Source organism: Acanthochromis polyacanthus, chromosome 19 (genome assembly GCF_021347895.1).
Source record: "Acanthochromis polyacanthus isolate Apoly-LR-REF ecotype Palm Island chromosome 19, KAUST_Apoly_ChrSc, whole genome shotgun sequence".
In the NCBI taxonomy this organism is placed as follows: domain Eukaryota; kingdom Metazoa; phylum Chordata; class Actinopteri; family Pomacentridae; genus Acanthochromis; species Acanthochromis polyacanthus.
Window position 1 is genome coordinate 16,594,452 of NC_067131.1, and position 22,662 is coordinate 16,617,113.

A 22,662-nucleotide genomic window follows, 5' to 3' on the forward strand; every position below is an offset into this window, starting at 1 on the left:
TGCTTAACATCTAAAGCCATTAGAACAAATTTAGAGTGCAGCACCATCAACGGTTAAGATGTCTCTATATCCAGACAGGCTTTTTATTTTTGATAAAATTTTCCTTCAGAAACCAGAAAAGGGTTTTGACATTACTGTAAACCACTCAGCATAGATCTGACCTGAATGTAGACGTAGTTGCAGGTTATGGTTCAATTTTTTTACTTCACTGTATTTGTTGTTGAAAGGTATACACTGCCTGGTTTAAATGTATGTTGTTGTTGTTTTAGCTTTATTGCTTAGTGTATATCATTTGTTTAAACAGTAATCAAATGTAATCTGTTACATTACTTTTTACATTTTCTAAAGGTAACTATTAAACTCCAACTGATTACATTTCAAAACTAGCCTTCCCAACACTGCATTCATGAACAGCAAAATTAATTAGATACACTGAACTTTTTTCAGTTTGTACATCCTCAATACTTTCCTCACCTCGTCTCCTTGAGTCTTCATCTCTCCATCTGAAATGCAAACCGAGGGGACACCAGAAGAAAGGAGTCGAGGCAGCAATTATTTAATAAAATGAGACATCCTCACCTCAGATTTGTCCCTTTAAAAGCGACATTGAATAAATAGGATGTGTGGTACAGGTGAACCCTGTGTTCATTGCGATTTTATAGCTGATTGTTGGATTTTATCATCTCTGTTAGATGAGCAGGACAGCATTCATGACAGCTTACTGTATATTAGGCTAGTGAAACACTGACATAAAAATGTAATATCGGTCAATACCGTTCTCCGTTTTTATTATTAAAACCGATAAAATATTGCCTGGATTTTGCTGGCATTTACCGGCGCACAAATGATCACATCGTCAAACTGCACCGTGAAGCAATTGAGGAGCCTTGGTGGAGTACTGCGTTCTCTGAGTTCTTTTCTTGTTTACTATCTGATATCACTTTGATTTCAACATCATTTACTATGAGTTTGCATGCTGAATGAGTCCGATGATAACCAAAGATTACAAACTTAGCTTGAATCAAAGTCAGCGTTAGCTAGAAATTAGATATAATTCTAAGCACACTTATAGAACAACATGATCTTTTAGGAGAGATGTTAACCCTCATGTCGTCCTGCGGGTCAAATTGACCCATTTTAAAGTTTTAAAAATGTGGAAAAAATATATTTTCACAGTGAAAACTTCCACATTTTCAAAAATTTTTTAGGAAATTTTTGAACATTTTTTGATGAAAGAAACAAATAAAAAATGCTTAAGAACATTCAGAAAAAAAATCAACCAAAATCCAGTGAATTTCACTGTCAAATTTGGGGATTTTTAATTAAAAAAAAAGAAACTTTTGAGGGAAACTTTTCAGGAATTTTCTTCCTGAAGATTTTGCAAATTTTTATACATTTGGGGGATTTTTTTCTGAATTTTTGGACTTTTTTCAGACAAGGCAAAAACATTTTTTGGTAAGGACAACACGAGGGTTAAAAAAAAAAATCACAAGACAACAGGTGCCTCAGTGAGTCATTTTTAATGAGATACCTTCCATGCTCATTCACAAACATCACAGTGCTTCTAGATGATAATACAAACACGCTGTCTCTTCATTTATACAGAAATGTAGGCATCAATACTCCAGTTGTATAAAACAAGTCATAAATTCAGCCCCTTTTACATTCTTTTAACACATTACCATTTTAATTCTGAAGGATTCCGATGGACGGACTGAAACTGACCAGATCTTTAAGGCAAAGTGATCCACCACACGTACTAATGGCAGGCAAACTCTGGCGTACATTAGGCCTTTTGGAAATTACATTTACAAATAGTGTAACTAAGCAGTTAAATAAATAATAAAATGAGCCAAATAATGAAACTTTATTGTATGTTACAGATGGTAGCAGTTTTTAGGGAAGAACCTCCATCATGTTAGAGGCGACTGGCCTTCTGCTGTCTGTCATTTATCTTTATGACGGCCATCTTCCTTGAAAGTCTTGATGTTTTAATCCATTACTGCCATTTTTTAAAATTGTCCTCATATCCGTTCACCATTTCACTTCCATCGTCCATCACGGTTGATGGTGAAGATCATTCCAGGCATCTCTGCACCTGCTCAGTCGGATGGATTGCATCGCTTTCAGCTCCAGTTATCGCGACGATTCATCCACAAAGAAAAACACAAACAGGTGTTTCTGAGTCTCAGCGCTGCCTCAGAGGAGTCAGTCCTAACAAAACGTGTCTCCTGAGGCGTTGGTGTTTCTCCACGGATTCAAAAAAGAGGAAGAAGAGGAGGAAGAGGAGGGCACATCAGCCGGGCAGACAGACCTTCCCGGCAAACAGCAGTCCCACTATGGTGAAGAATATGGACAGAATGAAGAGGACGTAGGAGGAGCCCACCACTGTGTTGTTGGGCAGCTTATATGGCTGTCCTCCAACCTCGTTGATGTAGAAGCCGATCGGGAAAATGAGAGCAGCCATACAGAACAGGACCACTGTGGCAGGAGAGAAAAACAGGAGAGAAGCATCAACACACCCTCTTAGACATGTGACGGACAACCTGGGCTGCTTGTGAAGCTGAGATGTGGAAATGTGAGGAAATGTTTTGGCAGAGACCCACTGATTAGAAAATAATCCAAATTCAGAAGAACGGCTCTACACAGATTCAGCTGTAACTCAGCGTGTAACAAGGATTTAGCAAGATAGGGGATAAACTGTGGGTAGGGACACTGCTGAAAGAGCTAAAGGTAACTGATGAGTGGGTAAAATGGCTTTAACCCTTTAAGCTTCAGTCAATTCCAGCCGTTTTCAGTACAAAAAAATCGCTAATATTCTATTTTTAAATAAAAAAAATTACGAAAAATACGGGGAATATTGGACGCGCATCGGGAGGTACATTTCCTTGAAAACGACCGATTCGGGGATTTTATACCGACTTCAGGACATGTTTTGGACAAAATAGTTTACTGGCTTGTGTCATCTGGATGTAAAAGGTTGGATTATGGCCGTTTTTTGTGGAATGTTTTTTTTTGTGTGTAATAATAAACCCGGAAATGTGAGTCGCGCTGTGTGCGTTGAAGCCGTGTATAGAGAACGGATGGATGAATATTTGTTTTTGTCGGACAAATGTGTTTTTCTCACCCGCTGTGGTAATCGCATCTGAAAGTGGTTTATACCGGCGGATTCATGAGAATCTAAGCTTTCCATCGGCGTATAGTGTTTGTATAATCGCGTTTGCACCCGTCGGACATTCTTGAAATTCCTATGCAAATTAGTAGGTGTACCGCCGGCGGTACACTGAAGCTTAAGGGGTTAAGTAAAAATACATTACCTTTATTTGTATAGCACTTGGTGAAAACAAGGTTATAAAGTGCTTGATAATAATAATAATTAAAACAAGATGACATGGTTATCAATATCCCCCGCCACATGTGATGTCTATGAGTCTATATCCAAAATAGTGATAAAGGGCCATAACTCTGTTAAATATTATCGCACAGGTCTCATTTTCGAACTTGATCAAGGTGTCCATGGTGTGAAGCTACACACTAAATTGTTAGCTGTAAAATTAAATGTTCACTCACATTGTGTGCATCTCCTGGGGGCTAAGTCCCCCCTGTCCTGAAAACCTAGTGCCGCCCCTGCAGCAGTTTACAGCTTGTCAGCTGCAGTCGCGTTCTGTCGCTAATTACGGGCTAACCGTGAATGCTAGCTCAAAAGTAACCGGATGGTGAGTGGCAGGATGAGTCACGGAAGAGGTCAGTATGTTTAATGTTGCTGTAGAGTGAAAAATGACCGAGAAACGGCAGTTTTAAAATCGCTGAGTGTGAAGCAGCACAAGGCATAAATTTGCATTGAGCCTTATGGAGGGCGATTCAGGTTCCCACGTCAATTAAGGGCTGGCGCGTGACGTAACAATGTGCCAGGTGAACAATGTCAGACTCATATGAATGTAGAGAGTCTTTACTATAGTCTGTGAAAGGATTGTCCTTGTAGTATGTACCGTTTGGCCAGGATGGCGATTTAAGTAAAAAAAAAAACGGACAGATTTTGTCCCTCTCCACACTCCACTCCACCAGAGGAGCACATGCTCTAACACGGGATTTTTTTGCTCAACCTAGGGGATTTTGGAGGCTCCTGTATGGAAAATCATAAATCCCACCTTCACAATATGTACATGCCTGAAAAGAAGAGAGTTGGGGCTTTTTTTAAGACTACAATGAAGTCTGTAGGTGAAAGTATGGCGAAGCAGTAGCGTTTGGAAAACAGTGCATGACATGGTCATCAATATCCTCCGCCACATGTGATGTCTATGAGTCTATATCCAAAATAGTGATAAAGGGCCATAACTCTGTTAAATATTATCGCACAGGTCTCATTTTCGAACTCGATCAAGGTGTCCATGGTGTGAAGCTACACACTAAATTTCGTAATCCTAGCTGTAATAGTTTCCGAGAAAAGCTGTCCCCTTCATCTCAGACGCACGGACGGACGGACGGATGGACGGACGGACGGATGGACGGACGGACGGAGGCCAAACCTATATCCCCCTTTTCCACTTCGTGGAGGTGGGGGATAAAAAATCTAAGTATATTAAGTTAGGGACTCAGCAATTATCAACTTGGCTGATTTTTGGACTGATATAAAGCATTTTTCTCATTATTGGACTGTTATTTGATTTCAAATTAACTAAACCAGTTTAAAAATGTCCTATTTTGACCGTGATGCACAATAGCATTTGTGGTCACTCTGTGTTCTGATTGGTTACACGACACTAACAACAACCAATCAACACTGAAGGATGCATGTTGAAAAGGTTTTTAATTAAAAACATGTAAAAAGAAAAAAAGAAAAGGGTCAATTCAAAGAGATTTTGCACTAGAGGTTGTATTATTCTAAATTCTGATAACATGATTTCAATTTTTATTGCAAATGCAAATTGGTCTTCACTAGTAATCAGAATTGATATCTATCCTAAAAATGCATACTGGAGAACCCCAAGTCAAAGTTAATCAATAAAAGCAACATAGGAATGGTTTTACAGCTTGAAAGACTGCTACGAAAAAACTCAAAAATCCCAAAACACTGTATTGTACTAGAACAGTCCTTTGCTAATTTCCACATTCTGTAGAATCTGTATAATATCTGAATTTCTACATATGGAAGAATGTGTACAACTACATACTTCTCGCTGTGGGATTAATAAAGGCTTTTCTTATCTTATCTGTTCACAATCTGGGGCACATGCCAATTTATACAGAATGTCTGTAAATTATATGGATTTTCTGTATTTTAACTGCTTACAGATGTATACATAAAATCAAATGGAATATGAAAAAAATCTGTGTGGTGAAAATTCAGTCCGGTGGTCTTCTACAGCCATTGGTAGATTGCGTACGTTGTGAAATTGTGAAGCTGTGAATCCTGGGAATCAAATTTGAGACACAAACATCATCATCTGTGGCTGATTCTCTCTCTGATGTAAATTCCTTTGCTGTAATTTTAATTTAAAATATTCCTGTGCACAGTGCGTATTCATTGTTTTTGTCGATGAAGACACAATTTAACTTGAAAGTACAATAATAGTAGAATACATAATAGTAGTATAATACAATAACAGTATAACAAACATAAATAAATGGAGAAAGAATTGTTGCCAATTACTGATGCTACAGATTTTTTATGGATTGTATAGACTTTTCCAATGGGTGGTGCAGGTGGGCATCTTACAGTGCCTATCATAAGTATTCACCCCCTTTGATGGTTTACCCTTTTATTGCTTTCATAAATCAATCATGGTCAAAAAAATTGAGCTTTTTTAACAAAAAAAATTATTGGAAAAAACTCTTTAATGTCAAAGTGAAAACAGATTTCTATAAAGTAATGTTAATGACAGAAAATTATATAAATGAAAATAATTGTTTGCATAATTATTCACCCCCTTCAAGTCAGTATTTAGTAGATGCACCTTTGGCTGCAATCACAGCAGTGAGTCTGTGTGGATACGTCTCAATCAGTCTTGCACATCTGCTCACTGCAATTTTGCTCCATTCTTCTTTGCAAAACTGCTCAAGCTCTGTCAGGTTGTGCGGGTATCGGGCATGAACAGCCCTTTTCAAGTCCAGCCACAAATTCTCGATAGGATTGAGGTCTGGGCTTTGACTCGGCCACTCCAGAACATTTACCTGGTTCTTTTTAAACCATTCCTGTGTAGCTTTTGCAGTATGTTTTGGATCATTGTCTTGCTGGAAAATAAATCTTCTCTCAAGACGTAGTTCTCTTGCAGACTGAAAAAGATTGTCCCCCAGGATTTCAGTGTATTTTGCAGCATTCATTCTGTCCTCTATCTTTACAAGCCTTCCAGGTCCAGTTGCTGAGAAACATCCCCACAGCATGATGCTGCCACCACCATGCTTCACAGTGGGGATGGTGTGTTTTTGGTGATGTGCGTGTTTGGTTTCCGCCAAACATGACGTCTTGTCTGATGGCCAAAAAGCTCAATTTTGGTCTTATCAGACCAAAGAATCTTCTTCTACTTGACCATGGAGTCTTCCACGTGCTTTTTGGCAAACTCTAGTCGAGATCTAATACGACTTTTCTTCAACAGTGGCTTTCTCATTGCCACTCTTCCATAAAGCTTTGACCGGTGAAGAACCAGGGCAGCAGTTGCTTCATGCACAGTCTCTCCCATCTCAGCAGCTGAAGCTTGTAACTCCTTCAGAGTAGTTGTAGGGGTCTTGGTGGCCTCTCACTAGTCTCCTACTTGCACGGTCACTCAGTTTACGAGGGCGGCCTGATCTAGGCAGATTCACACAAGTGCCATATTCCTTCCATTTCTTGATAATTGATTTCACTGAACTCCAGGGGATGTTCAGTGCCTTGTAAATTTTTTTGTAACCATCCCCTGAATTGTACTTCTCAATAACCCTTTCCCTGAGTTGCTTAGAGTGTTCTTCTGTCTTCATGGTGTAATGGTAGCCAGGAATACTGATCAACCGCTCTCTGGACCCTTCAGACACACATAACTCAATCACTTGAAACACACCCACACCACTCAGGTGATCTTCATTTCACTAATTGTGAGACTATTGGCAACAATTTGATGGACCTCTATTGAATTAGACCATTAAATTAAAAAGGGGGTGAATAATTATGCAAACAATTATTTTCATTTATATAATTTTCTTTCATTAACATTACTTTATAGAAATCTGTTTTCACTTTGACATTAAAGAGTTTTTTCCAATATTTTTTTTTGTTAAAAAAGCTCAATTTTACTAACCATGATTTATTTATGAAAGCAATAAAAGGGTAAAACATCAAAGGGGGTGAATACTTATGATAGGCACTGTAAGTGTGTTCATTTTAAGCTTTGTTGATGCTGCTTTTATTGCTTAAATTATGTTTTTTTTCTATGCTTTTAATGTCCACCTATTTTTATGCATTTCCTTTGCAGTTGTAAAGCACTTTGCCTTGCCTTTGGGACAGTGTTTGGGTATTAAAATGTCAGTGCGGGGACTCTCCTTGGAACTATAAACTTCTCCCAGTACTGATTGTGTTCTAATAAGAACCTGCAATGTGTTTCTCACATTCAGAACCACGTGAGGCCTGTAGCTGCCGCTCCATTACTCTAATAAAGACCAATTGTGTCTGCTTCCTGCAAGAATAAAAACCAGGTGCCATCAACTACAGCTTCTCAGCACATTGTCAAGACTCTCATAATTATCAGAGCTTTTCCGGAAATGAAACAATGTCTGATGTCGAGGTGAGATTCTTGGGATGTGTCCTACTTTTACAAGCTTTTTAAAAACTATAATTGGACAGTTTTGCCCCGACCTGCTGCTTTTCTTCTGACCTTCGCGCAGCAGTTTACAGCTAGAAAGTTTTAGCTTGATATTAAAGCAAATTTGCAGGTTTGATATTCATATATCCTGGAAATTAACAGCTGCAAACTGGCTACAGACCATTTATGTGTACAAAGGTTTTCCCTGCTTTATACCAAATAAAGAAAACTATACACTGCAACGTTTTATAAGTTGATCATCTCATGCAGATCCTTTGGTTGATGTTCTGTCTTTACCTGAGCTGTGTTTAGGATTTACTAATATATATAGATGTGGGTTTTGTGACATGTTATTTCATCGTGATGTTAACAAACACACAAAATAAAACTGCAAAAAATGACCAAAATGCAATGAATAACTTGTACATTATTTACATGCCTTATGCTTTCACAGCCAGCAGTCAGCTACCATCAGATAACTGAAACTGTGAGGTCATTTAGCTCATGGTCGAGGAAACAGAAGATCTAGTAAAATGTCAAGAGATGTTTCTGTTCAGTTTAGAAGAAAATATTTTAAAGGGAGCAGCAGGAGAAATTGATCTTTCATTTCCGGTCACATTTACATTAATGTTCTGTTCAAGTGCTTGGTGATTCACGAGCAGTTTGTTCAATAAAAGCACGTTTGAAATAACTGACATGTCTTTATTATGACTGGCTGCTCAATGATTGGGTTCTATTAAATCCATGAAAGTAGGAAGACATACACTATTGTCCAAAAGTTTGGGGTCACCCAGACAATTTCATGTTTTCCACTTCTATCCATGTGCTAACATAACTGCACAAGGGTTTTCTAATCATCAGTTAGCCTTTCAACACCGTTAGCTAACACAATGTAGCATTAGAACACAGGAGTGATGGTTGCTGGAAATGTTCCTCTGTACCCCTATAGAGATATTTCTTAAAAATTTCCAGCTTGAACAGTCATTTACCACATGAACAATGTCTAAACTGTATTTCTGACTCATTTAATGTTATCTTCATTGGGGAAAAAAAGGTTTTCTTTCAAAAATAAGGACATTTCTAAGTGAGCCAAACTTTTGAATGGCACTGTCTTTTTCCACATATTGTGCACGTCTGGTTTAGACCAATGATACGCTGTCTCAGAAACATGATCATTTTCATTGCTGTGTCCTTAGAAGGTCTTGTGTTTCTTTTAAAAACTGCATCCGAAGAGCAGCCTCCAGCTCTAAAAATCGCATACACACAGTCACTGTAGCTCTGGTTGAACTTAAATCTGCATACAAACACATTGTAACTGAGTTTAGAACAAAGATTGAGGATGACTACCTCCAAGGCTTTACAATGAAACAGCAGCATTAGCTCAAAATGAACATGGAAAGGAAGATAATATCTATATATTCAAGTATAGCTGCAACAATCAATCAATTGGCTTTCATCAACTTAAAGAATCATCAACCATTCTGATCATTGATTAGGTGGTCACAGTAATGTCTTAAATAAGAAAAAGTCTAAATTCTCTGATACCAGTTTCTAAAATATTCACTTATTATCCCCCGCCGGCCGTAGGCACAGAGGGGGATATTGGCGTGGGCACGTCCGTCCGTCCGTCCGTATGTCCGCATTTCGTTTCCGGAGCATATCTCTGAAACTACTTGAGGGATTTCATTCATATTGCACCCAGGCCATCTCTATATAGTATAGATGTGCCTTTTGGGGTGTATGACCTTGACCTGATTTTCAAGGTAATAGTGAGGCACTTCAAATATTTTTTGGTTTCCGGATCATAGCTCAGAAACTACTTGAGGGATTTCATTCATATTGCGCACACTAAACCTGTTGGTAATGTAGATGTGCCGTTTGGGGTGTATGACCTTGACCTGACTGTTTTTTTTATTTTAGTGAAGATGTATCATTTTGTAGGTGTATCGTCCATTATTATTTCTTGCACTTAGAGGTACTATATATAAGGCGGGGGATGTTTTAAGCGGCGCGTGTTTATTTGTGTTTCCTTCTCAATGACAGTACACTGACTGTCTTTGGGGTTGTGGATAAAACAAGAGAAAAACACTGATTGACCTTTGTTTTTTTACCCATTTCTGACACTTCATAGATCAAACAACTAATCGATTAATCGTGAAGATAACCAACAGATTAATTGACAGTGGAAATAACCATGAGTTGCAGCCCTACACGAAAGCTAGAGTAGTTTTGCTATTTTAAAGCGCTGAATGTGCACATTTGAAAATAGTGGTCAGAATAACATGTTTATTCCACTCTAACAGAGACCTGCTGCTCTCTGCAATTAGGTGGAATAAACATGTGCATATATTGACATCAGCAATTGAGCGAAGTGAGCTGGAAACTATTTTGAACATGAGCAAAAATCCAATACTGTGCATCCCTGGTTTTTAAGGTCAACTTTGGTATAATGACAGATTTCTGCTCTCCAATTATCATTAAAGGGTCATCAATGCACAAATAACAGGATTCACTCACATTCACTCATATTGGTTGACTGTATATCCCTACAAAACACAAAGATGATTATAGGAGAGTAACGCCACTGCACCAATGCATGCTGGGAAGCCTGCATGCACACCTATTCCCACTTTTATAGTCTGATAATATGTAGCAGTCAAAAAAAATATTGCTTTCCCCGGTGAAAAACGTCACAAGGTCAAAACAAAGAAATATGTGGAGGAAATTTCACGGAGACGTAAGAAAAGACAACCACGGTAATAAGACCATCCCACTGCACGGACTCTATGCTTTTTCATGTGATGGCGGATGTTGTTGATGTGGGTCTGCTGTGGATTGTGTGTCGTGGGACGGATAATCTTCTTTCCTTTCAAGGAGATAAGAAAGGAAACACTGAAGCATTTTTCCTTAACTGTTGAAGAGTTTGACCAGCTCTTATCATGGTTCAGTTAGGAGGAAGACTATACAAGTGCAACCCCAACCTGAGCTTACTTTCAAACAGCAATCAGGTCTTTATCAGCACACGGCTGCATCTGAAACCTCTACGAGTTCCCGTTTAGCCGATCAAACCCGCAGCTGACCTATTCATCTGCAGGAAGAGAGAAAATCAATTCTATCTATTCTTAGTGTGCAGTGGATCCCATTAAGGTGCATGATGTGTGTGAGGACATCAGAACGACACGCATGTGGGTGAAATAAGAGCAGAGAGCCGTCCATGAGGGGAGACGATGAAAACGAACACCTACTCCCTGTGAAGGCGATCCATCGGGCGTATCGCGTGGCCTCGCGGCGCCAGTGTGACATCACCAGCAGACCACAGGTGACGGTGAGGGAGATGATGCCCAGGATGATGAAGAAGAGGGTGGTGATCCACGCCCGGGGCAGCTGAGGGGGGATGCAGGTTCGGTCCCGGCCGTGGATGGTCTGACACTGTCGGACCAGACCCACAGTCAGCGAGCCTGGATGGAGGAAGGAAGGAGAGTCAGAAGTTAAAAAAATGGATCTTCCAGCAAAGCAGTGAAATTAGAGGTTAAATGTCAGCTGGAAGCAGCCGAGTCTTTTCCTGTGTGACGCACACAGCTGTCATTTTACAACTACAGAGCTTATTAATTTGACTTTTCCAGTTAACACATGATGTCTTTCTGGCTGACAGAAGCTGCGTTTCCATTACCCTTAGATATGCACAAAATGTAAACAGCGCAATAAAAAACTGGTAATGGAAACACCTGAATTTCGAAAAAGGACTAAAAAGTTTTTACGCTCTCATGAGGTGGTTTTACAGACGTTTCAATATTGACAAATATCGCAAAAGCGCAATGGAAACACTTTGTCCGCAATTATACGTCACCGGACGTGACGTACTGGTCACATGACCAGTTCTCTCAGAGTAAATATGGCGCGGTACGTGTGGACAGAAGAGGAGACCGAGACTTTTCTTGCCATTATTCTTGAGAAAAACATCACTGCCATACTAGACAGCAAACAGCAGAGGAATACAGAGTGTTATAAGGAGGTTTTGGGGGTCCATCTTCCTGCAGTGAAATCTCGCGGGATGATATTTTATGAGAGTTACGATGCTTCTGCCCAGAACAACCTTCAATGGAAACACGTTCAAAGCGCAAATATACTTTATCGCTTTTATTTTGCGATAAACTGTCATGGAAACCCAGCCTCAACACAAGTCTGAAATAAATTGTGTCTGAACATAAAGGCTCCTGCAGCAGAATATTTCATTCTTACACAGGAATCAAAAGCCAGAAAAGTACTTTTCAAAATAGTTTTCTCTGCAGTGTGTATTACTACCCAGAAGCTTACACTACTGTTCAAATGTTTGGGGTCACTTAGAGATTAGGGCTGGCCCACACAGCAATTTCTGGGCTCCAGACATTCGGCCCTGATTAATGATGAGTATCCGAATATTTGGACTGAATCGTAACATCCGAAAGGAGGGAGGGGACGAAGGAAGGAGCCGAATAGACTGATTGGTTCTTAGCTAATGTTCGTGCATCATCGTCCGACATTATTGCTTGTATTACTGTTTGTATTATGTTTTTGTCCACACAACCATGATTTCATGTTTGAAATCTGTTTATTTTCCACTTAATAGCACATTTTGAACATTTTGATGATTGCAAAAAAAGAACATTACACAGAACAGCAACAGAAGAATGTCAGCATCCATTTTGTTGACATTTTTCTGCTCTCCAAGTTTGTGCATCACCTCTTGTATGATATTATCAGTAATAAAGAGCTTGGGGTAGCAATACAAATATTACAATTTATTTAAAAGTATAAAAGGTAACTTAAAAATTTAAATGGAGTGACATCAAGACTATGAAATGATAAAAACTTATTACAAGGATATTGCAAGAAGACGACCTCACCGGGTCTTTTTTTTGACCCACTTATGCATCTAAGTGAGTGTGTGAGGCTTCTGATGCAGACTTTGTGATACTTTTAATGCTACCTCTCTGTGAGTCCGTGTATCGACAGGCTTTCCTTCCTAATTCACTTTTTTCAATGCCATTACGGCAGACAACAGCATGCCCCAGAACTCCTTGCTATACCATTTGGACACCTCACCAATCCACTTACCTGAATACTACAGCTCATGAGGGTTTCGTGCTTCAGCCTGAAGGCGGACACTGGGCCAAAGCGGTGCACCATCCGCACAGATCCACAACAACAACAACAACAACATCAACTATGGCATGATTACAATTTCCTACGTCCTTCCTGTGATGACCTCTCGGGGTTTTAGTTCTAATCAGAGCAGTTGTTATTGGCTCAGCAGGTGGCTGCAGTGGACGCGCCCTCCACAAACGACCCATTTCCTGGTTTGTTTATGTTATCCTGGTTTACTCCTCCTAGGTTTTGCTTCTTCACACACTCACATACTCACAAACGCACTGATTTCTACAACCCCATGTTGGGGGTATTTAATGTGGCCTTTAATTTAGCTTTGTTAAGTATTCTCTAACTGCCATCCTGCTGTGTGTCCTCTTTTGTTGTGGCAGCTTAAGCCAGATTCTTGACCTTGTGACATTTTCTGCAAAGATCAAAGAAAGGTATTCAGGAAAAGAAAGATTTTTTTGACAATTCAGCTGCAACCAAGGCTTCAACACAGCAGTCCACAAACCAATGGGTGACATCATGGCGGTCCATTCCTTACACGCAGCCTGTAGATGATTACTGGAGTAGATGAGAGTGTGACTGGGGGGTGATTTTCACATGTGAAGTTCAAGTGAAGGTTCGCACTGTCTTTGGCTGGAATTCCTTTCACTTTGCTGCAGCAATCGATTGGAATTCCCTCCAAAAATCTCAGAAACTGTCATTGCTTCCATCACCTTACATCTTTAAGCAGAAGCTGCAGCAGAACTTAGCTGGCCATTGCACATGTTGACTGTTTTCACTGAACTGCTAGGGCATTTTTAATCTCTGTTAAAACACTTGCATGTCCTTTTTTGTACATGTATTGTTTATTTGTTATCCTTCTTCCCACTTGGGCCTCTTGCCAGGTCATCATTGTAGATGAGAAATTGTTCTCAACTGATCTTACCTGGTAAAATAAAGAATAATAACAATTTTTAAAAGTTTCACTGTTAATTAGACAGTCAGTGGTCCTTAACCCTCCTGCTGTCTTCATTTATGGGCACCAAAAATATTGTTCCTTTGTCTGAAAAAAAATCCAAAAATTCTGCAAAAGAATTCCCCAAATTTCTGAAAATTTGCAAAACCTTCAAGAGGAAAATTCAAATAATTCCTTAAATGTTTCCGTTAAAAGTTCTTTTTTTTTTTTTTAAACTAATTTGGCAAGAAAATTCTTGTAAATAATTTTAAAAAATGAGTAAAAATCTTCCAAAAAAGCCTAAAAAAATCTAAAATGATTACATGTATATCAGTAAAACTTCTGTTTTCTTTAAGAACATTCACAAAAAAAAAAATCAACCAAAGTCCAGCGAAATTTGCCAAAAATCCTAAAAATATCTAAAATGGTTACATATATGTTAGTAAAACTTCTAAAATTTTCTTTAAGAACATTCACAAAAAAAAATCAACCAAAATCCAGTGAAATTCGCTGGATTTTGGTTGATTTTTTGTGAATGTTCTTAAGAAACATTTTTTTAACATTTCTTTTTTCCCCCATCAAAAAATGTTCAAAAATTTCCCACCAATGTTGAAAATCAAAAGTTTCACTGTGAAAATAGATTATTTTCCACATTTTCAAAAATTTAAAACGGGTCAATTTTGACCTGCAGGACAACACGAGGGTTAACATTAAAGAAAACTATTTAAATATAATGTTTTCAAGGGCTTTAAATGGCATTTAGATTGAAGTGAATAGAGACAGCTCCTATCAAATCTATGGCTTTGGGGCTGCATGTTTTATTCCACCTTAATCTACTTCCCAGCGACATGTGACATTATCCGTCCATATGCTGACTCTGTCCATGACATGATGACCTCCCAGGAGTCTCCCCGTTTCCCCCCACAGTGAACGGTCGGTATGGAAACAGGCCGATGGGCTTCGTGCCAACAGCAGCAGTACCCCCTCCCCTCGCCCTTCCAGCGATTCACAAATGACGTCAAACGGATTCAGGGTTCTGGCGTGAACCACCAAAGCGCCGCACACATGGAGAGAGAAGCGGAAATGAAGAAATCAGCGACGCGAGTCATCTGCCGGCCTCCCGTGTCACAAAGCCTCCTGGGTGTTGCGATGTCAGGTAGGTAGCAGCCTCCAAGACGAGGAGCCCAGCAGAGACTGCATCTGCTCGACTCCGCAGCCACCCTGACGACACCACATGTCCAAGAGCACACAACGAGTACGGAAAAACGCTAAATGAAATCCTCCCCCCACTGTCATTTATTCATTTGTCTCCCTCTTTTTTTTGCCTTTGTTTCCCAGAATTGTCTTCAGAGAGCAGTTAGAGCCTCGCAAGGAGACGCACAAGAGGAGCTTTAAACATTTTATTCATTTATAAATCCAATCAGGGCGATTTAAACCCAGAGAGTGTAGAATTAGCATAATTGTCGTGGCGGCGGAAATTACAAGTCACAAGTATGACAAAGAGTGGAGGAAAAACACAGGGAAGCACTGAGACGTCTTTTAATTAGGCAGAAAATTAAATAAAACACACTGCATTTGAATAAACATCTGGAGCTTTTAGCAATCACGACCTCTCAATTTAAATTTAACAGCTTAGCCTTTTACACGCTAGATAATGTGTAAAACACATTGAAAATGTATGGACGTCTAGTTTTTATTCCTGCGTATTTTACTAGAAAAGAGCAAATGAAATGTACTTGTTTACTTCAGCCCTTGCATGATGCCGATAATCCTAAAAAAATCCCCACCATCTCCTACGTGCTTCTCTCCTTGTATCCATCATGCCATGAAACTAAAATCAACCTTTATCTTGTCTTTTTTTTTTAAACACAGATGTTTTTTTGGGCATTTATTTTGGAGCACTTGAAGAGAGACAGGAAGCGTGGGCAAGAAGAAAGAGGAAACAGCATGCAGCAAGCCATGCCATGGGCCCAAATCGATCAATGCCTGGAAAAGCTTCAGTTTTTGAACGGGGATGAAACAATGGGCGATGATACCACCACCGGGATGGAGAGAACGTCAGGCCTGAACCACATCCTCCTGCAGACTGACCTATTCCCCCAGCACACAGGACATCCTGTTCCTTCCTTTCTTTCCACTGGGTGGGGGACAACGTAAATAGAGCATTCATCTCCCGGCAAATTCCTGATCAGAACACCAATGACGCCACGAGTCCAACTGAAATGTTTATGCTATTGTGGATTAAGTGATGAGGGGTGGGGTGGGGGGTGGGGGTGGGGGGGGATGAAATTCACAAGGATGTGGATTAAGGATGCGGCAAAAGAATAAAAGACAGACATGGTGAGACGTAAAGATAGCCAGAGTGAGGAAAAGAGTTTACTTTTAGTCATCCCTTCATGTGATATATCTGCTTCATCCTGCAGAGGGTTGTGGGAGATGAAGATCTGGTAACTTGTATTCGTCTCCATTCCTCTTAGTGAATATGTGCTATTTCTGCAGCGCTGCTCTCTACCTCGCTTCACTTTCCTACACTCGTCCAATAATCTATTTGCTCGGAGCCAATCAGCCCCTACACCTTGTGGTTTTTTAGTGTAATAATTTTGCTTCTGTCACTCTTCCTCCCATGCTGCTGACCCTGCATCCCTCCTCCTCCACATCTCCACCTCGTCCGGATGTCTAAAGCGTCTCCGCCAGTCTCCATCGGCCATCTGCTGACTTTGCTTCACTACCAACCTCCAGAGTTCTGTCCTCATCTCCTACCTTCATCAGCTCTATGATGCTGCTTCTTAGTGGAGTCTAATTGGGAAGATACTTTGATTTAGCACACTCATGTTTCTGCAACAAGCCTTTTTATATGATCTCTCTGGACTGAACTGACTTGGGCTGGAAGGTCTCGAGTTCGTTGCAGCACTAACACAAAGCAACCAATTTAGAATCAACAATTCACTTAGCATGCATATCTTTAGATTGGGAAAGCAGAAAACCCCTGCAAGCACAATGACAACATACAAACTCCACCCAGCTAACCAGCAAGTTTAAAAACCAGTGACAGCAATGATCTCTGCATCGCCTCGCTGCCCCTGACTTCTACTTCCAGAAAGAGTCCAGAGATCATTTGCAAAAAGTGCTGAACTCATTTTGCGTCACACCGTGATCTGCTCAGCCTGGAGGAATCACAGCTGCTCATTTGTCACCTCCCTGCCCAGATGTATCCTGATATTCTGCAGGCATTTTGGTTCAGGCCTGTTCTGGTCACCAGCTGGAATAAACCCTTCACACATAAGTAGGAGAACGTGCCAAAAGGAAACTGGTTCTGATCATTTCACACCCGAGAACGTACTTCTGAAAATAAACTGAATAATAACTTTGAGTACCCATCAGCTGCTATGCTTTGCTCATTTTTTTCTTTATCGAAATGCAGCATTAACCAAGTCTCATCTCCTTAAAAAAAAAAACTAATGTAGAGCTGTATTTAATGATGACTGAGGATTCCTGTCCCAAGCATGTTGTTAGTTTACCATCATTGTCCCTGACAGAGACGATATCATGACACAGCAATTCTGAGATTCACTACCAGACAATCATCTACGATACATCACAATTTGTGCAACTGAGGAAGAAAAAATACCCCCAAAAGGCAAAAAAAAAAAAAATCAGGAAATATATGTTTACTTGCTGCATTAGTGTCAATGTGTGTGTTTTTATCATTAAATTTTATTAATGCGTCAATTCAATTAATTAGCTGTCTGTCTGTCATTTTGTCCTTGCAAATGGTTAGTGACTTTCTGTTCACTTTACCTTCATTCATTTGATAAGAATCACCACAAGGAGACATGAGGTAGTGACTCTGGTCAGTTAACTGGTTACAGCATGTGCGTAATTTAATAAAACTATCAATATCAATAATGCATTGTAAAAGGAAGTGATACGATATATTACCACATCAACACCTACTGTGAATATCCAGCATTCATAGTGGCCTAAAGCACCAGAACTGACAGGGCAGGACAAAAAAAGCTAATTTACATCAGTGTTTAAACACTAGTATCAATGGCAAAAGTGCTGCCATCATCCGTGGTGCGTTCCCAAACGACCACAATAACTACTGAGAAGGTATCAAAGTTCACACTCAGACTGACTTTAGGTTTGCTTCGTACTTTCAATGTCTAATTGTTTAAAAAATTCCAAGTCCAATTGAGCAGATATCTCAGTTTGCCAGGAGATGACAGCATGACACGGATTGCACTGATTCAGACTTCTACACAAAAACTGAGCTCTCGTAGCCAAAATGAAAGATGTCAGAGCTGAGCACGAGCGGCTGTAATTCTCTAGGTGGAAAACATCACTCTCCCTGGAGGTCTCATTAAAAGTCACACATCTTCATTCCCCGACCAACAGCTCCTGGCCTCAGGTAGCGAGTATTTGGCTAATTAGACGGGAACAAAAGGCTTTTACTATGGTAATTAGTGACACCATCATTTATGATGATGAATGGAAGGTTAAACCTTTCTAATGTTTGGAACTTCAGTCCTCTTCGTACGATGACGATTGAAAAAAGATTTGCTCACTTACTTATGCAACAAAAAAATGCTTGCTATGTACTCAACGTGCGGCTGCAGTCAGTATTTTTTTTTTTTACAACAAATTAAATCATGTAATAACCACTTGGCACGCCTATAATGTGCTTATCTCTGCTTCACTGTAGCATTAGGATGGAGGCTGAAAGAGCCCCAGGCAGCTGTGCATACAGTGCAGCGGTTCTGTTTGTCTGTTGCATCAGTTTTAGTCAATGTTTAGCTCTGGACTTTGCATCTGAATATGACTGGACTGCAAAAACCAGGAGGGCTGAGTGTATTTAGACCATGTGGGATTTGGTGGGCACCTGTATGCAGCACTTTAAATCTAGGACTGACTGTACCATCGATGGAATTTGGCTTCCCACACAGGATAGCTATTGGCAGTAGAATGATCCTATTGGTGAAAACTGATCATTTCATTTTCAAAACAACAGTTGTTGTTGCTCTTGTTCAATGCCAAAACATTAATAATCGTGAAAAAATGTGTCAAATCATCTCTGTTTGTCTGTGCAGACACATGAATTTGTCCTATAGGTGCCTTTAAAGCCCCTGAAGACACCATTTTAAGTCTGTAAATCAAGCATTCTCTACAACATTAAATGCCCACAACTAAAGATGAAACAGGAAACAGTCAGAAAGCAGCGCTGTATCCTGCTCAGCTTCTCACACTGAGGCTCGTGGCTCGGGGCTAGATTTGCTGTGAACACACCCGAATCTCTGCTCAAATCCAGATGGTGAATTGTGCAGCATAGTTTGTTGGTACAGTGTGTTCAGAAAGTTTTCATGGATCTTCACTTTTTGCACATGCTATTGCAGATGTCAGAATAATTTTTTTTTTTTAAAGGACTCTGAGCAACCCATACTGAAAAAGGGAAAACATGTTCTTGGAAAAGAAGCAAGTCACTCTTTAGTTGATTTGAACTCATAAAACTCATCTCCGAGTTTTAAAGTTACATATTTAGAAGCCTTTTCCATGGAAATAATCCATTCCTGCTTTAAAATGGCTTCAATGTACCCCAACATCATTACCTCCTTTAAATATGCAGATCTATGAAGTACGCAAAAACGAGACCCCTCACCGTCTACAACATGTTCTGACCAACCACCCACATCGACACAAGTAATGTACTATTAGAGTAATTCAGCCATACATGTTAGAACCAGAAACCAAAGAGCAGTAATACGGACCAGCCCACCCTGCAAGAGGACAGGATTGGTTCTTTAGGTTTGTTACATATGAAAAACAGTTATAATTAACCTTGCCAGCAAGTTGATTTCTCGCAATATTTGTGCGTACATAAATCTCTCAAGAAACCATCTTGCTCCGCTCCCGCCTTCACTTTTCGTACAGCACCAAGTTGGTTCGGGCCAATCACGCAGCAGTATTCGTGTGTGGGGCGGGATAATGGGCGGGATATCCGGGTGTGAAGACGACACCAAGCGCCAGTAGATCAAAACAAACACGGCAACGGAGGACAACGATCATGTAGATGCTGCTATTAAGTCAGTTTTAGCTGAATCTCCTATCGCTTCTTTGAAGGAAGAACAACTAGAGGCGCTTTGCGCATTTCTGGATGGTAAAGATGTTTGTGCTTTTTTACCAACGGGTTTTGGTAAGAGTTTAATCTACCAATTGGCTCCGCTCGTTGTGAAGATCCCGCGATTGGCTAAAAACAAACCTGTGAGAGGCGGGACATACTGTTGCATTGTCCAATCCGTGCCTCTTTCCTCCGAACGGATTTACATGGAGCGGTCCCAGATTGATATTGTGGAGTACTATCAAGCACTACACAATTATTAATCTGGCTATTGCCAGGTTAAGTTATAATTTCAAGAAGTAACAACTCAGCAATGGTGACGACTCCTTATTTTGCAGATGACGTCTTTAAAAAACACCATATGTACATGATAACAATCTAAAAAAATAGACTGAGACTGTCTTTAAAAACAGAAAGTTAAAATTTCTAATTCTTTTTTAGATTCTTTGGTCAAATATGTTCACCATTAACTCTTGGAAAAGTAAATGGGTTAGAAATAGTCTAAAAGACAGACATCTGTTTATATAACTCTCTACAGTGTATCTCAGAACAAATACCAAGCCAGTCTCTTAGGAGACTTTCATGATAAAAAAGGCGGCAAAGCACAGATCAGCAAGGTCATGGAACCATTTCTAAAGCTTTGAGAGTCTCGAGGTGCTGAGTGGCCTTGATGGAAAGAGCTCAAAGACAAAAAAATTCCACAAGGACTAAAGAGTGCCAGCACTTTTAATCTAAACAAGTCTGTAATTTGTTAGTGAGCTGACCAAGACTACAGCAGTCATTAGTCCTCTGTAGAGATGGACAGTCTCCTCAGAGGTCAACCACCTCCATCACCTCGTCAAACAGGTCTTTATGGTACAGTACAGCAGCTGCAAGACAAACAACTCTGATGGCAGCCTGCTTGAAGTTTACCAAACTGCATTCAAGGGACAAAAAAGATTCTCTGGTCAGAAGAGGCAGAAACTGATTTCCTTGGGACTGCTCATTTGGCTAATGCAGTCCCAACAGCTGGGCATGGTGGTGGCAGCATCATGCCATGTACTAGATGCTAGAACCACTTTAGTCAGAAGTAAAATGTGCTCACAGCAAACATCACAGTAAAGGTCATAAACCTGTCATAAGAGGTCATATTTTCATTTTAAAGCGTCACATTATAGGCTTCTGCCATTTCCTATACCAGATTTTCTATTTAAATTGAGTTTTTCCATTACCTCAGTGCCATCTGACCTCTTACCATCACCAATGCATGTGTAAAATGTCCAAAAACAGAGGCGGAATGGTACAAAGTGTGAACCACCTACCAGCTGATTCTCCAGTGTTGATCCAGTCCGGGTTGGCGATGCTGGCGATGGCGAAGATGTCTGCAGCGAGGAAGAGACATCCTGAAATCACGGTGAGCTTATCCATGTCTCTGAGCCTCTGTCTCACCGGGACATCTAGAAGTCACCTAAACCCGCATCTCCTGTCCCGTCGAGCAGGGGGCACACAGTGATGGAGACGGGGTCGGGATGATCCACTATTTGTCCGCACATCGTGTTTGATCCCAGATGAGCACTTTGATTCGCTTTTATTAATCCTCCAACAGCCGGAGCTGCCCCGACCTGCTGGCCCTGCTCCAGTCCGGGAGGAGAGCGTCGCTGCCCGGGTTCATGGATCACCTCGCTCCGGCTGCTGCATCTTACTTGCAAAAAAATAAAATAAAATAAGAGCTGAAATCAAGGCCTCTAACTGAATCACTGTTTAAATATCCAGCGGTGAGAACGAAATCATGCATGCAGTCGACTTATTTCCTGACTTCACATGAATCTTCCCCGTATGGAAGCTTTCTCTGTCCTCCGGACGAACACGGACGGGAAACACCGCCCATGCTTACACAAAAGCGCCTTTCTGCGGCTTCAAATCTGCACGTTCACTGCCTGAATCCTTTCTTTTGACTCCTTTCAAACACCCTTTGAATGCACAGCAACTGTATTCTATGCAAAACGATGCTGCTGTCCTCTCTCTGCAAAGGAAACTAAAATCCAGCCAGTTCGCGTCTCCATGCCCGTGTGGCGGCAAATCTCGCGAGAAAATCAGTAAAAAGCTGACTTCCCTGTACGCTTTGCCTTTAAATTATGCAGGTGGTGGTCATTGGAGTTTCTGAAACACACTTCAATTCGTTAGGATGAGGGTCCATCCTCTGAAAATCTTTATACATCGAACATTTCTCTGCACTCTGATGAACTCTTTTAAGGTAGATTTAAGGTGGAAATGCTTATATTAACCCTCCTGTTGTCCTCACTTATGGGCACCAAAAACATTGTTTCCTTCGCTGAAAAAAATCCAAGAATTCAGCAAAAATCCCCATAATTTCAGAAAATGTGCAGAAACTTCAGGAATAAAATTCCAATAATTCCTTAAAGAAAATTCGTGTAATTATTTTCAAAAAATGAGTAAAAATCTATGAAAAAAATCCTAAAAATATATGAAGTGATTACATATATATCAATATCAACTTCTACTTTCATTAAGAACATTTACAAAAAAATCAACCAAAATCCAGCAAATTTTGCTGGATTTTGGTTGATTTTTTTGCAAATATTCTTTAGAAACATTTTTAACATTCCTTTTATCACCAAAAGATGTTCAAGTGTCCCAAAAATGTTGAAAATGTGGACATCAGAAGTTTGTGAAAATATATTATTTTCTTCCACATTTTCAAACTTTAAACC

At 40.1% G+C, this 22,662-nt stretch overlaps 1 protein-coding gene across 1 annotated transcript; it reads right to left on the reverse strand.

The window, feature by feature from the left end:
• Positions 1 to 1,503: 1,503 nt before the first annotated feature.
• On the reverse strand, positions 1,504 to 22,021 carry LOC110953570 (uncharacterized protein C16orf52 homolog B-like). Its single transcript, XM_022197654.2, has 3 exons — positions 21,253 to 22,021; positions 11,015 to 11,227; positions 1,504 to 2,481 (listed from the first exon to the last, which is right to left on the reverse strand). Exons 1-3 carry the CDS (start codon positions 21,356 to 21,358, stop codon positions 2,297 to 2,299), a joined length of 504 nt encoding a protein of 167 aa, XP_022053346.1. The 5' UTR covers positions 21,359 to 22,021; the 3' UTR covers positions 1,504 to 2,296.
• Positions 22,022 to 22,662: the final 641 nt, after the last annotated feature.

Coding starts and splice junctions, on each gene's coding strand:
- LOC110953570 (XM_022197654.2), bottom strand. CDS start 21,358: ATGGATAAGCTCACCGTGATTTCAGGATGTCTCTTCCTCGCTGCAGAC. Junction 11,228..21,252: donor CAACACTGGAGAATCAGCTG/GTAGGTGGTTCA, acceptor TCCTCCATCCAG/GCTCGCTGACTGTGGGTCTG. Junction 2,482..11,014: donor ATGGATCGCCTTCACAGGGA/GTAGGTGTTCGT, acceptor CTCCTGCCACAG/TGGTCCTGTTCTGTATGGCT.